The sequence below is a fragment of the Leucopleurus acutus genome (assembly GCF_964270905.1).
Source record: "Leucopleurus acutus genome assembly, chromosome: 12".
NCBI classification, from domain to species: domain Eukaryota; kingdom Metazoa; phylum Chordata; class Mammalia; order Artiodactyla; family Delphinidae; genus Leucopleurus; species Leucopleurus acutus.
The window spans coordinates 62316811-62333411 of record NC_139154.1 but is presented as its reverse complement, the minus strand read 5'-3'; the positions used below and the strand labels follow the sequence as shown (position 1 = coordinate 62333411).

Genomic DNA, 16601 nt, shown 5'->3' with positions numbered 1-16601 from the left:
TGTCTGTATGTCTTGCAGATCCTGTGAACGATCTAGTATTTAGGCCTAGAGCACAGCTAGGGATACAGAGGAAATGCTTTTCAAACTATGGTAAAAGAAGAAATGACCTTTGAGATTCCAAATCCGTTTGCTTTATTTTCCAGAGGAAATTGACACTTAAAAGAGTGGAAGCTGCCCCCACTTCTTTCAGGAGGGCCCCAGCGTCCTCCTCATCACTTTATAATGGAGGCCAAAAAAACCCCAATCCTCCTTGCCATCATATTATCAATTTATTGTGTTTTCTTTTTTAAATGGTACAGCATTCAAACCATAGTCTTAATTCTCTCATTGGGGCCACAGAGAGGCCTGCTATTCCTAGACTATGCTGATCCTGTACTAACACAGGCATAATGCATTATGAAAACTTTGTATTTCCAAAGTACCTTCCTTCTTGGAATGTTCTTATAGACACCACCTCACTGGGGATAGATTATTGCCACCACTGTGACCTCGACAGATCCACAGAGGTTACTGCAACTTGTCCAAGTCACAAACCTTGGTGTCCAAAGCAGGATGAAAATCTAGGCGCTCTGATTATCTGTCCTTTTAATCACCAGATCTGTGTCCCTGAAGAACATCTCTGCTTGATTTTGATAACTGCAGAATTAAACTAGAAGACTCTATCTTTGGGAAAGAGAGATTTTAGCTTCAAATATATTACACTTAGGGCTGAAAAGACTGTTTATATCCCCTCACACTACACGCCACATACACCTGGAGAAAAGCTAAATCTCGTGAGACCCTCTCCCTGTCCCCAAAGACTGACAAAACAGTAACCTGGAAATGGTTTTTTTTTTTTTTTGCTTGATAGTTGTGTGTGTGTGTGTGTGTGTGTGTGTGTGTGTTGACTAGACTCTATCCTTCCATTTAAACAATTTGCAATAAGAGAGGAGTTTGAAATTACATTTAGTCATTGCTTTAGAATGAATGGTACTTAATTAAATATTACTTTAAAAATAGGCTTCTTCTCTTTTTCTGTAATTGCATTACTTTTTTGAGGGGAGGTTTTGTTTTGCTTTTTAAACTGATTGTGTGCATTTGGAAAGTACCCTATTACAGGGTATCTGAAAGCAGAAAATTCTGGCACTTTTCCCACTTTCCATTCTTTCTCCGGTATAGATGCCAGATTCCTTTGGGAAATCATCATTTGCAAAAGGTCAGGAGCAAAAGGAGGGGTATTCTTTAGTACACAGTTGCTGCTAATTAGAAACTGAACATCTGTAACCATGTCAGAATTATTTGTATTTGAAAAGAAACATTTATACACAAAAGCCTTTTCGGTAACATAAAACACACTATAACACAAAGTATGTATGTCGAAGGGGTGGGGGACAGACAGCTCAGGAAGCTTCCGACAAATGACTGTGCTGAGTGAGGTCATTTGCTAATTAAATCTCAAAGCTTTTTCAGAGTATTTTCTTTTCTCCATCAAGTGAATGTTTCTCACTCCCCAGCCCCCCAGCCCCCATGGGCCAAAGCAAACGTTTGACTGCATTTGCCAGCTACAGATCAAACATTTAATCATTTTAAAGGAAAGATAAGTGAGAAAATGGGTGAGTTGGCAAAACCCAGTCAGAAACCACTGGGAAGTCTCTAGCTACCTGCTGTAGCCATGGCCCTCAGTGTCTTCTCATAACATGTTGTAAGGAGAGTTCTTCTCCGTCCTGCAAGTGTGTGCCGATCGCCCCACCTCAGACCTGCTGTCTTAGGGTAAAAAACCACCAATGTTTTGACTTACCCTGTACCTCTTTCTTCTATCTCCCTATTTCCTCCTACCTGCCCTTCTCCCCATGGTGAAATTCTGCTTGCATCGTTACATTTGTACAGAAATTACATCTGTACTTTATTGTTATATTAATATAAATGTCAGTGATAACTCTGAGGTGTTAGAAACATTTCAGTCATAGGGCTTTGTCTCTACATGCTAAGCCTAAATGGCCACATGGGCCTAACGGCCCAGATCTTACCGTAATTTTTTCTTGGACTATTGATTAATTTTGGGAAAAAACAAGAGGCCATCTCTTTCCCCTGCAGAGTCTGCTGTCTTCTCATCTTCCCCATTCTTGTCTTGTCATCTAAGACATTTATATAAGTGGTTTTTTTTTGTGGTACGTGGGCCTCTCACTGATGTGGCCTCTCCCGCTGCGGAGCACAGGCTCCGGACACGCAGGCTCAGTGGCCATGGCTCACGGGCCCAGCCGCTCCGCGGCATGTGGGATCCTCCCGGACCGGGGCACGAACCCATGTCCCCTGCATCGGCAGGCGGACTCTCAACCACTGCGCCACCAGGGAAGCCCAGTTGAGTTACTTTTTTAATAGGATGCAAGATCATCAAGTCTTGAGAGTTCTAGTCAAGCACTTAGTTAAGCTGGGACTTAACCATATGGGGCTCTCCTTTCAAACAAGACTATATCTGTGAAGGCTCTCAAGCGCACAGTTTCAACAAAAGGGTTGTGGACTCTCAGGTTCTCAGTGTTTACAAGAAAATCAAGAGGCCCTTAGATGACCTGGCTTTCCAATGACCTTTGTAGAATCACAAAATACCAATTGTCCATGACTTTCACTTAAGAGGCAAGGATTTGGTGACTCGAGGGTCCATCTCTTGTTCTCATGACAGTTAAGTTCAGAGGGTGTACTCGGCCATTTATGGCACTCCCCAGTCTGGCCTGACTCACTTCTCAGCCTTCAGTTCCACAGCTATTCATGAGCCTCTGTTTCAACCAGACGCAATTAACTATACCTCGAGCATTTCTACCCTTGCTTTATACAGCTGTCCCTGATTGAGACAACTGCCTGGTTTCTTTCGGCATACTTGAATCACGCTTGCTTTCCTGACTTCCGTCCTTCTCAATACTACAACCCACAGCCCACAACCCACAGTTTCATCCTCCTATAGCCATCATGTCAAGATCATTTGCCTATCATTTTTCCAGTACCGCTTTCAGTTATCTTTTCAGATGTACTCCTTATCTTGCCAACCAGCATATAGGCTCCTCAGAGACAACAGTGACTGTCTTATTTCTTATGGCACTCATCACGGTGCTTTTGTTCGTTCTGAGTGCCCAATAAATAGTTGTTTGTTGAGGAGCAACTACCTGTTCATTGTCTTACTCCCAATTCCTATCTGCATTTATTCCTGTGATGGAATCATAGATGTTAATGATGTTTATGAGAAAAGCAAAGTTGCCTGTATAATTAATGACAAAAAAACCAATCATTTGGAATAGGAAGCAACTCCTACCACCACCCCAGCCCTTGGATGTCCCGGCCAGAGCTAGATAGAACATCAGCACATACAAAGACATGGGTGTGGAAATGAGTATTGAATGGTCTTGTGTTTTTATCTTTTCCCAGATGTGGTTGCTCACCTGTCTACCGCTCCCGTGAAATGGCAGCTCGTGCCTTGGTCCCATTTGTTATGATGGACGAAATCCCTGCTACCATCCGAACTCTGTTGGCCAAACTCCCCGACTGCACTGACCAGTGTTTCCGGCAAAATCATATTCATGGGACACTTCTCCAGGTAAGTATAGTCACTCTTTCCGACTTCTGTCAAACACAGACATTGTTAGCAGGTGAAGATTTGTTATACAAGCTTTTCACTTTATCCGTAGAACTTTTTTCTACTGCTGAAAGAACAAGTATTTCCTAGGTGTGCTTTTTGCATCATAAACATGAATGTGGTGTCACACTGTGATTCAGTCAGGTCATCTTTTGCATTAAAACCTAGGTTTTCTGTAGCATGCTTTTCCATTTAGCCTTCTTCTCTGAACCCGGTGGAGTTGTGTCTTTTCCATCAAGTATGCCTGCAGAACATTCTAGGCCACTCCATGTTCAGGGTGAAGTTGTGAGCATTCCTTGATACACATCAGGGAGCTTAACACCACAGTACATGAAATATCAAGCCCTACTTTTCTATTTTCTCTGTGCTATCAGTACGGAAGAGACTTTTCTTTTGAATCAATATACAAATTGATTTATTGCTTTTAACTTTTCTTCTAGAAAAGACTCAAGTATAACAAATGATTAAGAAATCCACTTCTTATTGAAACTGTCCTTTTTGACCCCAGCTATAAACTTGGTGCTGGTGAGAAGGTCTGCTGTTCATGTGGCTGCTCTAGTCACTCACAGTGGGGCAGGGCTGGGGTGGGATTTAAATATCAGGTCATGTTTCTGATTTATGAGCAGATTAGAGAGATGGCCTTGAGATCCAAATATATGTTCTAAGCTTGAAGTCCACACTGCTGACATCAAAGGCAGTGTGTAGAGTGGTTAAGGCCTGTGGTTCTGGATCCAGACTAGTCTAGGTGTCAATTTCAGATTCATCACTCACTACCTGTGCATCTGTGTCTTCATTTTTGAACCAAGGATAATAGTAGTGTATACCTCTTAGGGATTTTGTGAAGACTAAATGAATTAATGCATACAAAGTGCTTAGAATAGTACTTGGTACATAGCAAGATATATAGATAGTTATTATTGTTATTATTAGTATTCATAAGTCTGTGCTATAATGAAAACTGATATTTTTGTAACTAATTCCATCTAGGTGAGAATGTAAGATAGACCTATTTTTTGCCTTCCTTCCTTGGTTGTTTTATATATTTAACAAGTATTTGTTGAATGGTTCCTATATACTACTGTGTCACAATCAAAATAGTGACCAAGTCAGTTCTTAAGTTGAAGGAGTCGAGGACAAAAAAAAAGGCCAGAAAATGGGCAATTACAATGTAGTATGCCAAGTGCTAGGGGAGCATAGCAGGGTCACCTGACTGGTCCTGGAGCAGTCAGGGAAAGCTTCCCAGAGAGAGTGACATCTAAGAAGAGAGCAGAAGTTAGCCAAGGGAAGGGAGAGAAAGAGTTCCACCTGCAGAGGGAACAGCATATAGAAAGGCTCAGACTGGGTGTGAGTCAGCCCATCTGGAAACTGCAGGGTTGGGTGGGACTAAAGTTCTAGGGTGGCAGGTCTCAAACTGGTCTCAGGACCTCTTTACCCTCTTAAAGGTTTTTGAGGATCTCAAGTGGCTTTTGTCTATCAATATTTAATTAGAAACTAAAACAGAAAATAAAACACAAGAACTCACAAGCACACATTCCGTTAGTCATTAGAGAGGTGACATCATCACACACCTTGTAGCCTCTGGCAAACTCCACTGTATACTTGTGAGAGACCGAGAATAAAAGAGGTAAGTAATGTCTAGTGTCATTTTGAAAATAGTTTAATCTTGCAGATCTCCTGAAAAGATTGTGCAACTCCCAAGGGTCCCAGACCAGATGCTCTGGTCTCCGTTATATGCATTATGGATCATTGGTGGTTTCCTTAATACAAACTCTTAAGCACTCATCTCCCTTGGTTCTCACTATATCCCTGTGATGAAGAGAGGGGCTGGGGTTGTTATCTCAGTTATAAAGATGGGACCCTGAGGCCTATACAATTGTGTCAGACTCCACTGTTTCTTTGAAGGGAGAGGGCCTGCAGTAATGAGTAATGCAGAACAGGCTTTTCAGAGATTCATAGGGGATGCAGCTGAGTTAGAAGGAAGGCTCGGATTGTCGGGCGGCATCAGCCATCAGATTTTCTTTTTTTTTTTTTTTTTCTTTCCCATTTTCTTTTTTCTTTTTTTTTTTTTTTTTATTGAAGATCCACTCTTGGCCAAACTTAGAAGTAGTGAGGTTGGAATTGTTTCTTTGGCTCTTTCACCAATTGTACAAATGGGCCTCCCAGACTCATTCCCCGTACGCACCACTAAAAGGTCTGGCTTGTGTTTCAGCAGTCTGCCCAGCAACAAAATATGGTCTTTTGCTCCCAGGGCTGCCTTTGATATTCTCAAAGTTACTTCTTCTGCTACATAATATGTGAAACACTGTGGGAAGGTAAAAACCCTCTAACTCTGGGGTGGTTGTGACTATTCCTCTTGTTCCTGAGTGTTGGGGAGATGAAGGGATTGTTGGAAAAAACAACAACCATATGGGTGTTGGGTGCTGGGTATTGTGTTTGTGTTTGTCAAACAGATTCCTGTCTTTACCAAGATTGGCTTATACCCTGGTTGAAAAAAGGAAGTCAAAGGCCTGTGGAAATCTTTTTGTCATGTCTATTCGGGTGTCTCATCTGTGTTGTAATAGTTCTGTTTCACCCTGTTGTTCTTTGTGGGGAAAGCTTAAGGGGTTAAGACAGGGAGGGCTCTTTTTCTCTTTTCCTTCTGTAGCTTATAGATTCCTTTTCCGCATAAAGCTACCTTTGAAATCAGTAAAAGACCTGCACCTGGAAGAGAGATGTTAGGGGTTGAAAGGAATAGTAATCTCCATGGGACTTTCAGAGCCAGCTAAGTAAATAGAAAGTTGTTATTTTTTTCAGAAGCAGGAAATCATTTTGTAATCAGAAAACAAATTCTTTCACAGAACATTTTCTTGAATTATACATTTTGACTTCTTTGAAAAATGTTTACATAAATATATCAAACCTTGGAGTATTTCTGTAGTACTATACATACTATACCTTGAAAACGAGAAATGTGCTGACCTCTGAATTTTTGGGGACTATGGAAGAAAGACTCAAATTATAGGACATGCAAAAAAGGAAAGAACATGTGGGATTTGTTTCTTAATCATTTTAAAAACCAGAGGCTCATAATTGCCATGTTGAAATGGATGGAAGTAATGCACATCAGAAAAGGTGAGATTATCCTGCAGGTTCACGAGAGCCAGCGGTAAATGACATTAAATCTCAGTAAAGGCTAGATAAGAGACATGGACGGTACCTCATTTGGGAGCAGTACTGGCAGGGCTTCCCTGTCTTTTAAGTAGAATTAAACGTCTGTTTTTGTTGCCAAAATTCTTCATGTTGGGGACTTAATGTTATTACAAGGTTACTTATCACTCCCAAGAAATCGAGTTAGAGTTCAAAAATCTTGTACTGAGGAAGAGTTTGGCCAACAATCATGAGGAAAGATTTATTTTGATTCTTGGGTACTTAACTCATCTTTTGGTGTTTCCTAAGAAAATATATACCATTTGAAGTGAAAGTTTGAATTCTGAGTTTTTTCATTTCCTGCCCAATTTGGTTATTTTTCCTATTGTACAGACGTATAAAAGCTGATCCCTGCTCTTTCTTTAATTAAGCCCTTTTATTTGGGTAAGATGAAGTGGGCAGTTGAGGAAAGTTAGCTGCTATTAAAGCAGAAAAAGCACTTTTTCATTTATCTGTACATTCTAGACAAAAGTATTCTTTTTTTCTTCAGTTAATCCAAATAATCACCACAGTTCTACACATCCCTTTCCTGGTATTAAATTTTCTCCATTTTTTACCCACAGAATCTGTTGAACACTTTGTTTAATTCTTTTATTCCGGCCCCCCAAATTTGGAGCCTTGATTTCTGCACTTTGAGAATTCTGGGTTAAAAATATTCCACTTTAAAAAAAAAAAGATTCCACTTTTCTGGCTGTGGAGTGGAGTAGCATTGCTGCATCCATCCTTGGGTTGACGTGAAATATTAGCCAGGGATGGGCTTCAGATAGCCTAGGCCCACGCACTTAGAAAGTTTGCCATGAGATAGGTAAAATGAACATTTTGAGCACCTTTTGTATTCCACATGAATTGCACATGCGATTTCATTAATCCTCCCAGCAACCCAGCAAGGTAGGCATTATTCTCTCTCTCTTTCTCTCTCTCTCTCTCTCTCTCTCTCTCTCTCTCTCTCTCTTTCACACACACACACACACACACACACACACACACACACACACACACCACATTCTCTCTGTGTTTCTGATGAGGAAATTGAGGTGAGCCTGGCAGAGTGACTTGACTAAAGTCACAGAGGTAGTCAGGGGTAGAGAGAAGACATTAAAGCCTGCACTCCTTTTCTCTTTAGAACGTGCTGCCTCCCTAATAGTTTATGTGAATAACAACTTTTTATGCCTAGGGAAACCAAATCAAGAATCCATCTTTGTTTTTATTTTTTATTTATTTATTTTTTTTGGCAGTACGCGGGCCTCTCACTGTTGTGGCCTCTCCCGTTGCGGAGCACAGGCTCCGGACACGCAGGCCCAGTGCATGGCTCACGGGCCCAGCCACTCTGTGGCATGTGGGATCTTTCCGGCCCGGGGCACGAACACGCGTCCCCTGCATAGGCAGGCGGACTCTCAACCACTGCGCCACCAGGGAAGGCCCATCTTTGTTTTTAATCCCTTGTCACTCAGTCTCCTTAAATCTAATTTGATATGATACTACAACATTGGAAACAAAGAAGTTCATCCATATTATAAAGAGGGACAGAGGAAGCCGGTGAAACCCTGCAAAGCTACAACTGGTAAAAGACCTTTAAAAGTACTTATTGTAGGGCTTCCCTGGTGGCGCTAGTGGTTGAGAGTCCGCCTGCCGATGCAGGGGACACGGGTTCGTACCCCAGTTCGGGAGGATCCCATATGCCGCGGAGCGACTGGGCCCATGAGCCATGGCCGCTGAGCCTGTGCGTCCAGAGCCTGTGCTCCGCAACGGGAGAGGCCAAAGCAGTGAGAGGCCCGCGTACCGCAAAAAAAAAAGTACTAATTGTACCTTCCCTCCCTCTGCTTGTCTCTTTCTCATCTTTTCTCTTTGGTCTCCCATTTAATACTCCTAACCTGGAAATATAGAATCCTCTCTGGGGACCTGGGTCATAACCAAGTTCACAGTTGCCACACCTTCTGTCATCCTTAAGGGTGTGACAAAACCTATCAAACATGGGCAACCATAGGAATCTTAGGTCCTAGGCCTGGGAGCTGCTGGGACCATGAAAAAGTGGTCAAGATTGAATTCAGTTCACACTGTGGAATACCTACCCTGTTCTAGGCTCAGTGAAAACATGAGTTTGCCTTTAAGGCTTTTACCTCCCAGTATGGGGGAGCTGTGGGTTAGAAGCCAAGTGAGCCGCTTAAACGCTTGGGGACCAGGGAGCATATGAATAACAGAAAGGAAGACAAGGCAAAAGATGAACGCATCAGTCATAAACGGAGACTGAAGCTAAGGCCCTTTCTGCTTTGGTCTGTAACATCCTGATATGCTCTGTGTTAGGGCTTGAGTTAGGGTCTTTATGAGGATGGGTATAGGGGTGCTGGGCTGGGAGGGACAGCATGAGGACAAACATAGAGGTAGATCTTGGTATTAACTTTGTGGAAAAGAAAAGCAGAACACCAGGAAAGAAATAAAGATAGGCCAGTTTGGCCAGCTAGTTGTCTGAAGGAATCACTGTTCAGGAAACAGGACTAAGACCAACCACCCTTTACTGTCTGCTGTAGAGAGAAGCAGTGGAAACAAATAGAAAATGAGTGAAGGAGGGAGCCTTAAGTATAAATTCTATTGGAGTTTTCTAAATAAGGAAAAGAATGTTTTCAGAAAAAATATTTTTTACTAATATTGTTGCACCAAAGCCTGTAAGTATAATTTAAAAGAATGATCAATTCCATCTTTTTAAACTGTGACCATATAAAACAGCACCTTATGCTTGAAGAATTTTAGTATCTTTTTCATATTTCTTAAAAGTATAGAATTGTGAAACAAAGTAAAAATTTGCTCAAGCTGTCCAGAAATGGAACATTCCTTGACAGATTCCATTTGGCGACCTAAGCTTGGCCTATCTCTGTTGTTTATTTTCTATACAGAAAATACAATTTCAGAATGGAAAATAAAAAACAAAAGCATGAAATTATGCTGATGTTGTAAATTGTAAATGGATGGCTGGTCAGTGTGCTTTTTTTCTGGAATGAGTCATAAAGAAAGGCTCACTCTTGTCACTAGTGGCCAGATTTACTGGTTCTTTCTGAGGACTGTGTTCCTGTTAAAGGAGAAAAATCTAAATTGTTAGGAGGGTCCCCAGTCCAAGAAGGGCTAAGGCAGAGTTTCTCCAATGGCATGGCTGTAGATGTGTCAAGTATTTATTGAATCCTTCAGCTCTCAGGGAGTCTGAGTGGGGCCTTAAGGGGCTGGAGGCTCCAGGCAATCACCTGCAGCATCTCTTTATCCCAGAGTGCCAAAGGAGGATTATATTCTGTGTGTTCCTTGACATGAAAAGGATTGGGAAGCACTGGGCCCTTAAATAAAAAAATAAAGAGAAAAGTAGACCTTGTTAAATCTTACCTTTTGGCAATATATTTCTGTCTGGCAATATATTTCTATCTGGATATAAGCCCAGAAAAGTCATTTTTAATTAAAGTGCTTCTCTTGAAGATGAATTAATCCCTTCCTTATAAATATCGAAAGGCTTTTATTTGGTGTGTGTTACTTAGGGAGCTTGCGCTGGGTGTGGGAGACAGCTTTTAGCTGCCAGGTTCAGAGCATTGACTGTAGTGCACTTTCACCATCACCCACCAGTGTCCTACTGCTGTTTTGTGAGGCTCTGAACTCATAGTATTGGCCAGGGGTGTGTAGAGTTCAGAGATTTGTCAGTGGATGTATCCCCAGGCTTTTGTTACTATTTGGAATTAGAGTAGGGGAAGTAATGGTATAAAAGAATATATGTATAGGGATTTCCCTGGTGGCATAGTGGCTGGGAGCCCGCCTGCCAATGCAGGGGACACGGGTTCGATCCCTGGCCCGGGAAGATCCCACATGGCGCTGAGCACCTAAGCCCACGCACCACAACTACTGAGCCTGCGCTCTAGAGCCTGCAAGCCACGACTACTGAAGCCCGCACACCCTAGAGCCTGAGCTCCACCACAAGAGAAGCCACCACAATGAGAAGCCCACGCACCGCAGCAAAGAGTAGCTCCCGCTCGCCGCAACTAGAGAAAGCCCGTGAGCAGCAACAAAGACCCAACACAGCTGAAAATAAAATAAATAAATTGACTCTGGCATATAGTAAGTGTTCAGTGCACGTTAGTTGCTGTTGTTACTGCTTGGTGTTGCTGCTGCTGCCACCATCACCACCACCCTCATAGGGGTTTATGATCCAAAAACGTGAGGACCACTGATGCAGATGGTGAGTGAAGGATTTTGAGCTACAGAAAGCTGTGCTTTAGAAAAATTAATGTTGTGTGTTGAAATAGTAATGTAAGAATATCTCCTGATACGCGAGTGTGTGTGTAAGAGAGAAATAAGTTGATTTTCGGCAATTTTTACTTTATGTGTTAGCATGCTGCACAAAGACGTTCCTCTGATCAGTCAGTGTTCTCTACCTTCCAGTAGGTCATATTGAAGATTATAAGAACTGAGATTAGTTCTGATTTTTAAGGGTTGAGTTCCTGCCTATCAGGTTGTTATTCCTTGCACCTGTTTTGTTTTGAATTACACCCCCTCCCCCATACCCCATCAGAAACCCGATGAATCAGGAAAGAAACACTGTCACACTGTCCCAAACAAAGGAGTCCTTTACCATTTGAAGGGGAAAATTTGAAGTTCATAAAGTGAAAGGGAAATACAGGATCCTCCTACATAGATTAATCTAGCACTTTTCCGAGTTCACTTTTCATCTTGGAAAACACTTTCCATCCCCTCCCAGCCTTATTGTTTGAGACTTTTTATGACAGAAGATAATTCTGAATGTTCTTAAAAATACAACAAAACAAAACATTGTGCTGTGGGCACACTAGCAAGCTTCTGTCGTTTCCCAGAATTCCTATAAAATATCTGATGGTGTGTGGTCCCATCATGTGATGCGATTCGTTTGATGGGCCTCCATCCCATGAAAACAGTATTATTTGTCGTTTGTTTTTGGCTCTGCCAATCTAATAGGCAAAAGGAACACCTCATTGTTTCCTTGAGGGAAGCATTTTTGAGCTAGCAGAGCACATGTACTTGTTGCATAGCCCTGGGTTTCATTTAGAGCACCATGTGTATTTCAGTTACTAAGGACTCAGTTGGCTGTTCAAAAGCACTGTGGTTGCGAATAGCCAGACAATATGACAGCCACCTTAGAGACCTGAAGGAAAATCAGTCCCGGGCCTAAAGGAAATAAATAAAAGCCTTTCTATTTTAAACCATGTTATTGTTCATGACATTCTTATATTTCTCTGTACAGTTGACTCTTGAACAACTGCAGGGTTGGGGTGCCGACAGCTGTGCAGTGGGAAATCCACACATAACTTTTGACTTGCCACCACTTAACTACTTAATAGCCTGCTGTTGACTGGAAGCCTTAATGATAACATGGACAGTCAAATAGCACATATTTTATAGATGTATTATATACTTTACTCTTGAGTAATCTAGAAAAAAGAAAAAATTATTAAGAAATCGTAAGGAAGAGAAAATGCATTTACAATTACTGTACTGTATTTATAGACACCATTAAGTTTAATCTGTTTACAAATGAATCTTCTGTCAGTACCTACATCAATTTTGTCTTCTATGATACGAAACACTGTAGATGTTATATATATTACTAACACTAGACATTAAAAATGAAAAGACAGTGTGAAAAAGAAATATTTATTTACAGGTATAATGATTCATGCATTGATAACAAAGAAGCAGCAATATGATTGCTTTATGGTAGCCTAGCCTATACACTATGAATGAATTGTTATAAAAACTTTATGACCTATAGTATTAAAGACATATTCATAATACAGTATCAGAAACATTGTTACATTTTTAAAAACTACTTACCTGTGATAATAGGCTGATACTCAGTTTCTCCAATTACTGGAGAGAAAGGTATACCATAGTATGATAATGTAATTCTTTGAAAGCAAAGTTATAAAACGGTAAGAAAACTAACACACTATTAATTTGATATTAAATATCACTCACCTTATGCCTATGTAAGGATAGGCTATCCACTTCAGTACAAGTCTTACACACCATGTTCTACATGTATGTTGTTGTATATTTATTGAAAAAAATCTGCATACAAGTGGGCCCACACAGTTCCAACCCATGTTGTTCAAGGGTCCACTGAACTGTGTATCTGCATCCCCTCCACCCTGTCCTTCCATGGCAGGGTTTCTCAACCTCAACACTGTTGACCTCTAGGGCCTGGTAATTCTTTGTTGTGGGGTCTGTACTTTGCATTTTAGTATATTTGGTAACATCTCCCCAACAGATGCCTGTAGTACCCACCCTCCCTTTTGTGACAACAAAAAATGTCTCCAGACATTTCCACATGTCCCTCAAGGGGCACAGTCGTCCGTGGTTGAGAACGTTTGTCCCATGGTACCTGTGGATTCTCTCCATGATCCTGTGTGGGCAGGGGGTGATGCAGCTCTTTTAAAATACCGACGGCCATGACAGAAACCTTTCCTGACTCATGAACAAATTGTGGCTCAACAAACTACAGTGAGCTGTGCATGGGAATAAAGGATTAGGAGGGGGATATAAAACTCAGGCCAGAAATCTCAAAGGAAGCACTTTTCTTCCCTTTCTCTCCTTCTCTCTTTCTCTCTGCTGGGAAGATGCTATGAACATTTAAGCCAGCTTGCTTTCAAAATCCCAGCTCTTTATAGTTTGCTTCATGTCCCTGTCTCGACGTGCCTCTGATCCACTTGCACAGTGTGTGGTTGAAACTCATTCCTGCCCTCCCCAGACTCAGGGAGCACAATAAAATTCTAGGGGTGCTTTGGAAAATAACACAAAATTAGAATTTTCTCACTTTTACTTTAAGTGCTTTGCTGTCTATTTCATTGAGTCTCTCTTGGGCAGGGGGCAAGAGGCTGTGTGGAAAAGCCTTCCTTAGGGAACAGAGGTTCTCTAAAAACTTAACCCAGGACATCAAAATTTTAATTTTGAGTTAAACATAAAGCTTTATCCAGATCCTCAAATTCAGACCTCAAAAAAGGAAACTGGAAGATAAATCTAGATGAGGGTGGGACTTCCCTGGTGGTGCAGTGGTTAAGAACCCGCCTGCCAATGGAGGGGACACAGGTTCAAGCCCTGGTTTGGGAAGATCCCACATGCCGTGAAGCAACTAAGCCCCTGCGCCACAACTACTGAGCCCACGTGCCACAACTACTGAAGCCCACATGCCTAGAGCCCATGCTCCCCAACAAGAGAAGCCACCACAGTGAGAAGCCTGCGCATCGCAAGGTAGAGTAGCCCCCGCTCACCACAACTAGAGAAACCCCACGTGCAGCAAAGAAGACCCAATGCAGCCAAAAATTAAAAAAATAAAAAGTAAAATAAAATAAAAGTTAATTAATTTTAAAAATCTAGATGAGCTTGCTAAAAATATATGGTGAAGATGGTAATTATATTAATTTTTTTGTTAAAAGGCTTTCAGATGCTGTGTATGCCTCAGATACGTAAATGTCTAGAAGGCCAGTAGTAAATTTGTGACTTGACTCTCAAAAATGTTTCAGTATATTAAAAAATTAGAGTTTTTAAAGCACATCCTTAACACCTCTTTTAGACAGTGTCATATAATTCTTATGTGTGCTTTTCTTAGTCTGATTAGAAGGATAACTACAGATATTAAAATGGAGTCTTTCTGGTTTTGTTAAAGGCATATATTTGAAAAAATAAGCAAATTAAATCTTAATTGATTTTCTGTTGTAACTGTCAATAACAAGCATTTTCTATATCTTCTCTTCACACTAGGAGATTTGGAGGGTTGATAATTAAGGTAAAAATTTGCACTTGTGAATATTTTGATAAATTTTTTCATCTTCTGACTTTTGCATAGTTAATTTATCAGTCACCCTAATTATCAGTAATTGAATTAGTTATAGATTTTGACATTAAAATATAAAGAATTAGTAAGAATACATAACCAAGCTCATGTTGTCCTTAGAATAAACGTATGGGCAGTGGTAGTCTCTTCTCTGTTTTCATTAAGAAACCCATTCAGATAGACCACTGTTTAATTCCTGTTGCTATTGAAATGCACATTCATTGACATCCATTTCCCCAAGTGTCTTATGATTTTGCAAAACTACTTTGGATAATGAATTCCACCAAGGTCATCTGCAGCGTTTTCCCTGTCTGAATTGGTAAGAAGGAAAAGATAATCCATTTGCCTTTCTTTATTTTTTTCAGCTTTATTAAGATATAATTGACATATAACATTGTGTAAGTTTAAGATATACAGTGTGATGATTTGATATATGCATATATTGCAAAATGATTACCACATTACGGTTAGTTAACATATCCATAACCTGACATAGTTACAGTTTTGTGTATGTTTGATGAGAACTTTTTAGGTCTACTCTCTTAGCAACTTTCAAACATATAATACTGTATTGTTAACTATAGTCACCATGTTCTGCAGTACATTTCCAGACCTCATTTATGTTATAACTGGAAGTTTCTATCCTTTTTTTAAAATAAATTTATTTATTTATTTTTGGCTGCATTGCATGTTCGTTGCTGCACGCAGGCTTTCTCTAGTTGCGGCGAGCAGGGGCTACTCTTCATTGAGGTGTGTGGGCTTCTCATCGTGGTGGCTTCTTTTGTTGCGGAGCTCGGGCTCTAGGCACGAGGGCTTCAGTAGTTGTGGCAGGTGGATTCTTAACCACTGCGCCACCAGGGAAGTCCCGGAAGTTTGTATCCTTTGATCACCTTCACTCATGCCTACCCCTGCCACTACAACACCACTCTGCTGATTCTACAAGTTTGGTTTTTTTTAGATTCCAGGTATAAATGAGATCATACAATATTGTCTTTCTCTAACTTGTCTGATTTAGAACAATGCCCTCAAGGTCCATACATGTGGACCTTGCCAATGGTAGCATTTCCTTCCTTTTTTATGGTTGAAAAGCATTACATTGTGTGTGTGTGTGTGTGTGTGTGAGAGAGAGAGAGAGAGAGAGAGTGTGGATCTCAAATTTTCTTTATCCATTTGTCCATTGATAGACACTTCGGTTGTTTCCATGTCATGGCTATTGTATCATAAAGCTACAGTGAACGTGGGGATGCAGATATCTCCTTGAGATAGTGATTTCATTTCCTTCACATATATACCCAAAAGTAAAATTGCTGTAGTTGTGCTTTTAATTTCTTGAGGAACCTCCATACTGTTTTCCATGGTGGCTACACCAATTTACATTCCCATCAACAGTGCACAAGGGTTCCTTTTTCTCTAAATCCTCGCCAGCATTTGTTATCTCATCTTTTTGATAATAACCATTCCCTGATGTTGAACTCTTTTTCATGTACCTGTTGGCCATTTGAATATCTTCTTTGGAAAAAATGTCTATTCAGATCCTTTGCCCATTTTTAAATCGGATTATTTGGTTTTTTGCTACTGAATTGTGAATTTCTTACATATTTTGGAATTAACCCCTTATCAGATATGCAGTTTGCAAATATTTTCTCCCATTCCTTAGACTGCCTTTTCATTTTGTTGATTGTTTCTTCTGCTTTGCAGAAGCTTTTTAATTATTATTATTGTTATTTTTCTGGCTGCATCAGGTCTTAGTTGCGGCACACGGGATCTTCGCTGAGGCATGCAGGGTCTTTTCATTATGGTGTACGGTCTCTTCGTTGCAGCGCTCAGGCTTCTCTCTAGTTGAGACGTGTGGGTTTTCTCTCTCTAGTTGTGGTACGTGGGCTCCAGAGCGCATGGGCTCTGTTGTTTGCAGCACGCAACCTCTCTCATTGAGGCATGCAAGCTCAATAGTTGTGGCGTGAGGGCTTAGTTGCCCCGCGGCAT

At 40.9% G+C, this 16601-nt stretch overlaps 1 protein-coding gene across 5 annotated transcripts in view; it reads left to right on the top strand.

Moving 5' to 3' along the window:
- THADA (THADA armadillo repeat containing) overlaps positions 1 to 16601 on the top strand; it is a 312415-nt gene that overhangs the window by 163566 nt on the left and 132248 nt on the right. For all 5 annotated transcript variants that reach the window (XM_082851642.1, XM_082851643.1, XM_082851644.1 and 2 more), the window contains one exon: positions 3394 to 3562. In XM_082851642.1, coding sequence (XP_082707768.1) covers positions 3394 to 3562 — 169 coding nt within the window. The remainder of the gene's footprint in view (positions 1 to 3393; positions 3563 to 16601) is intronic.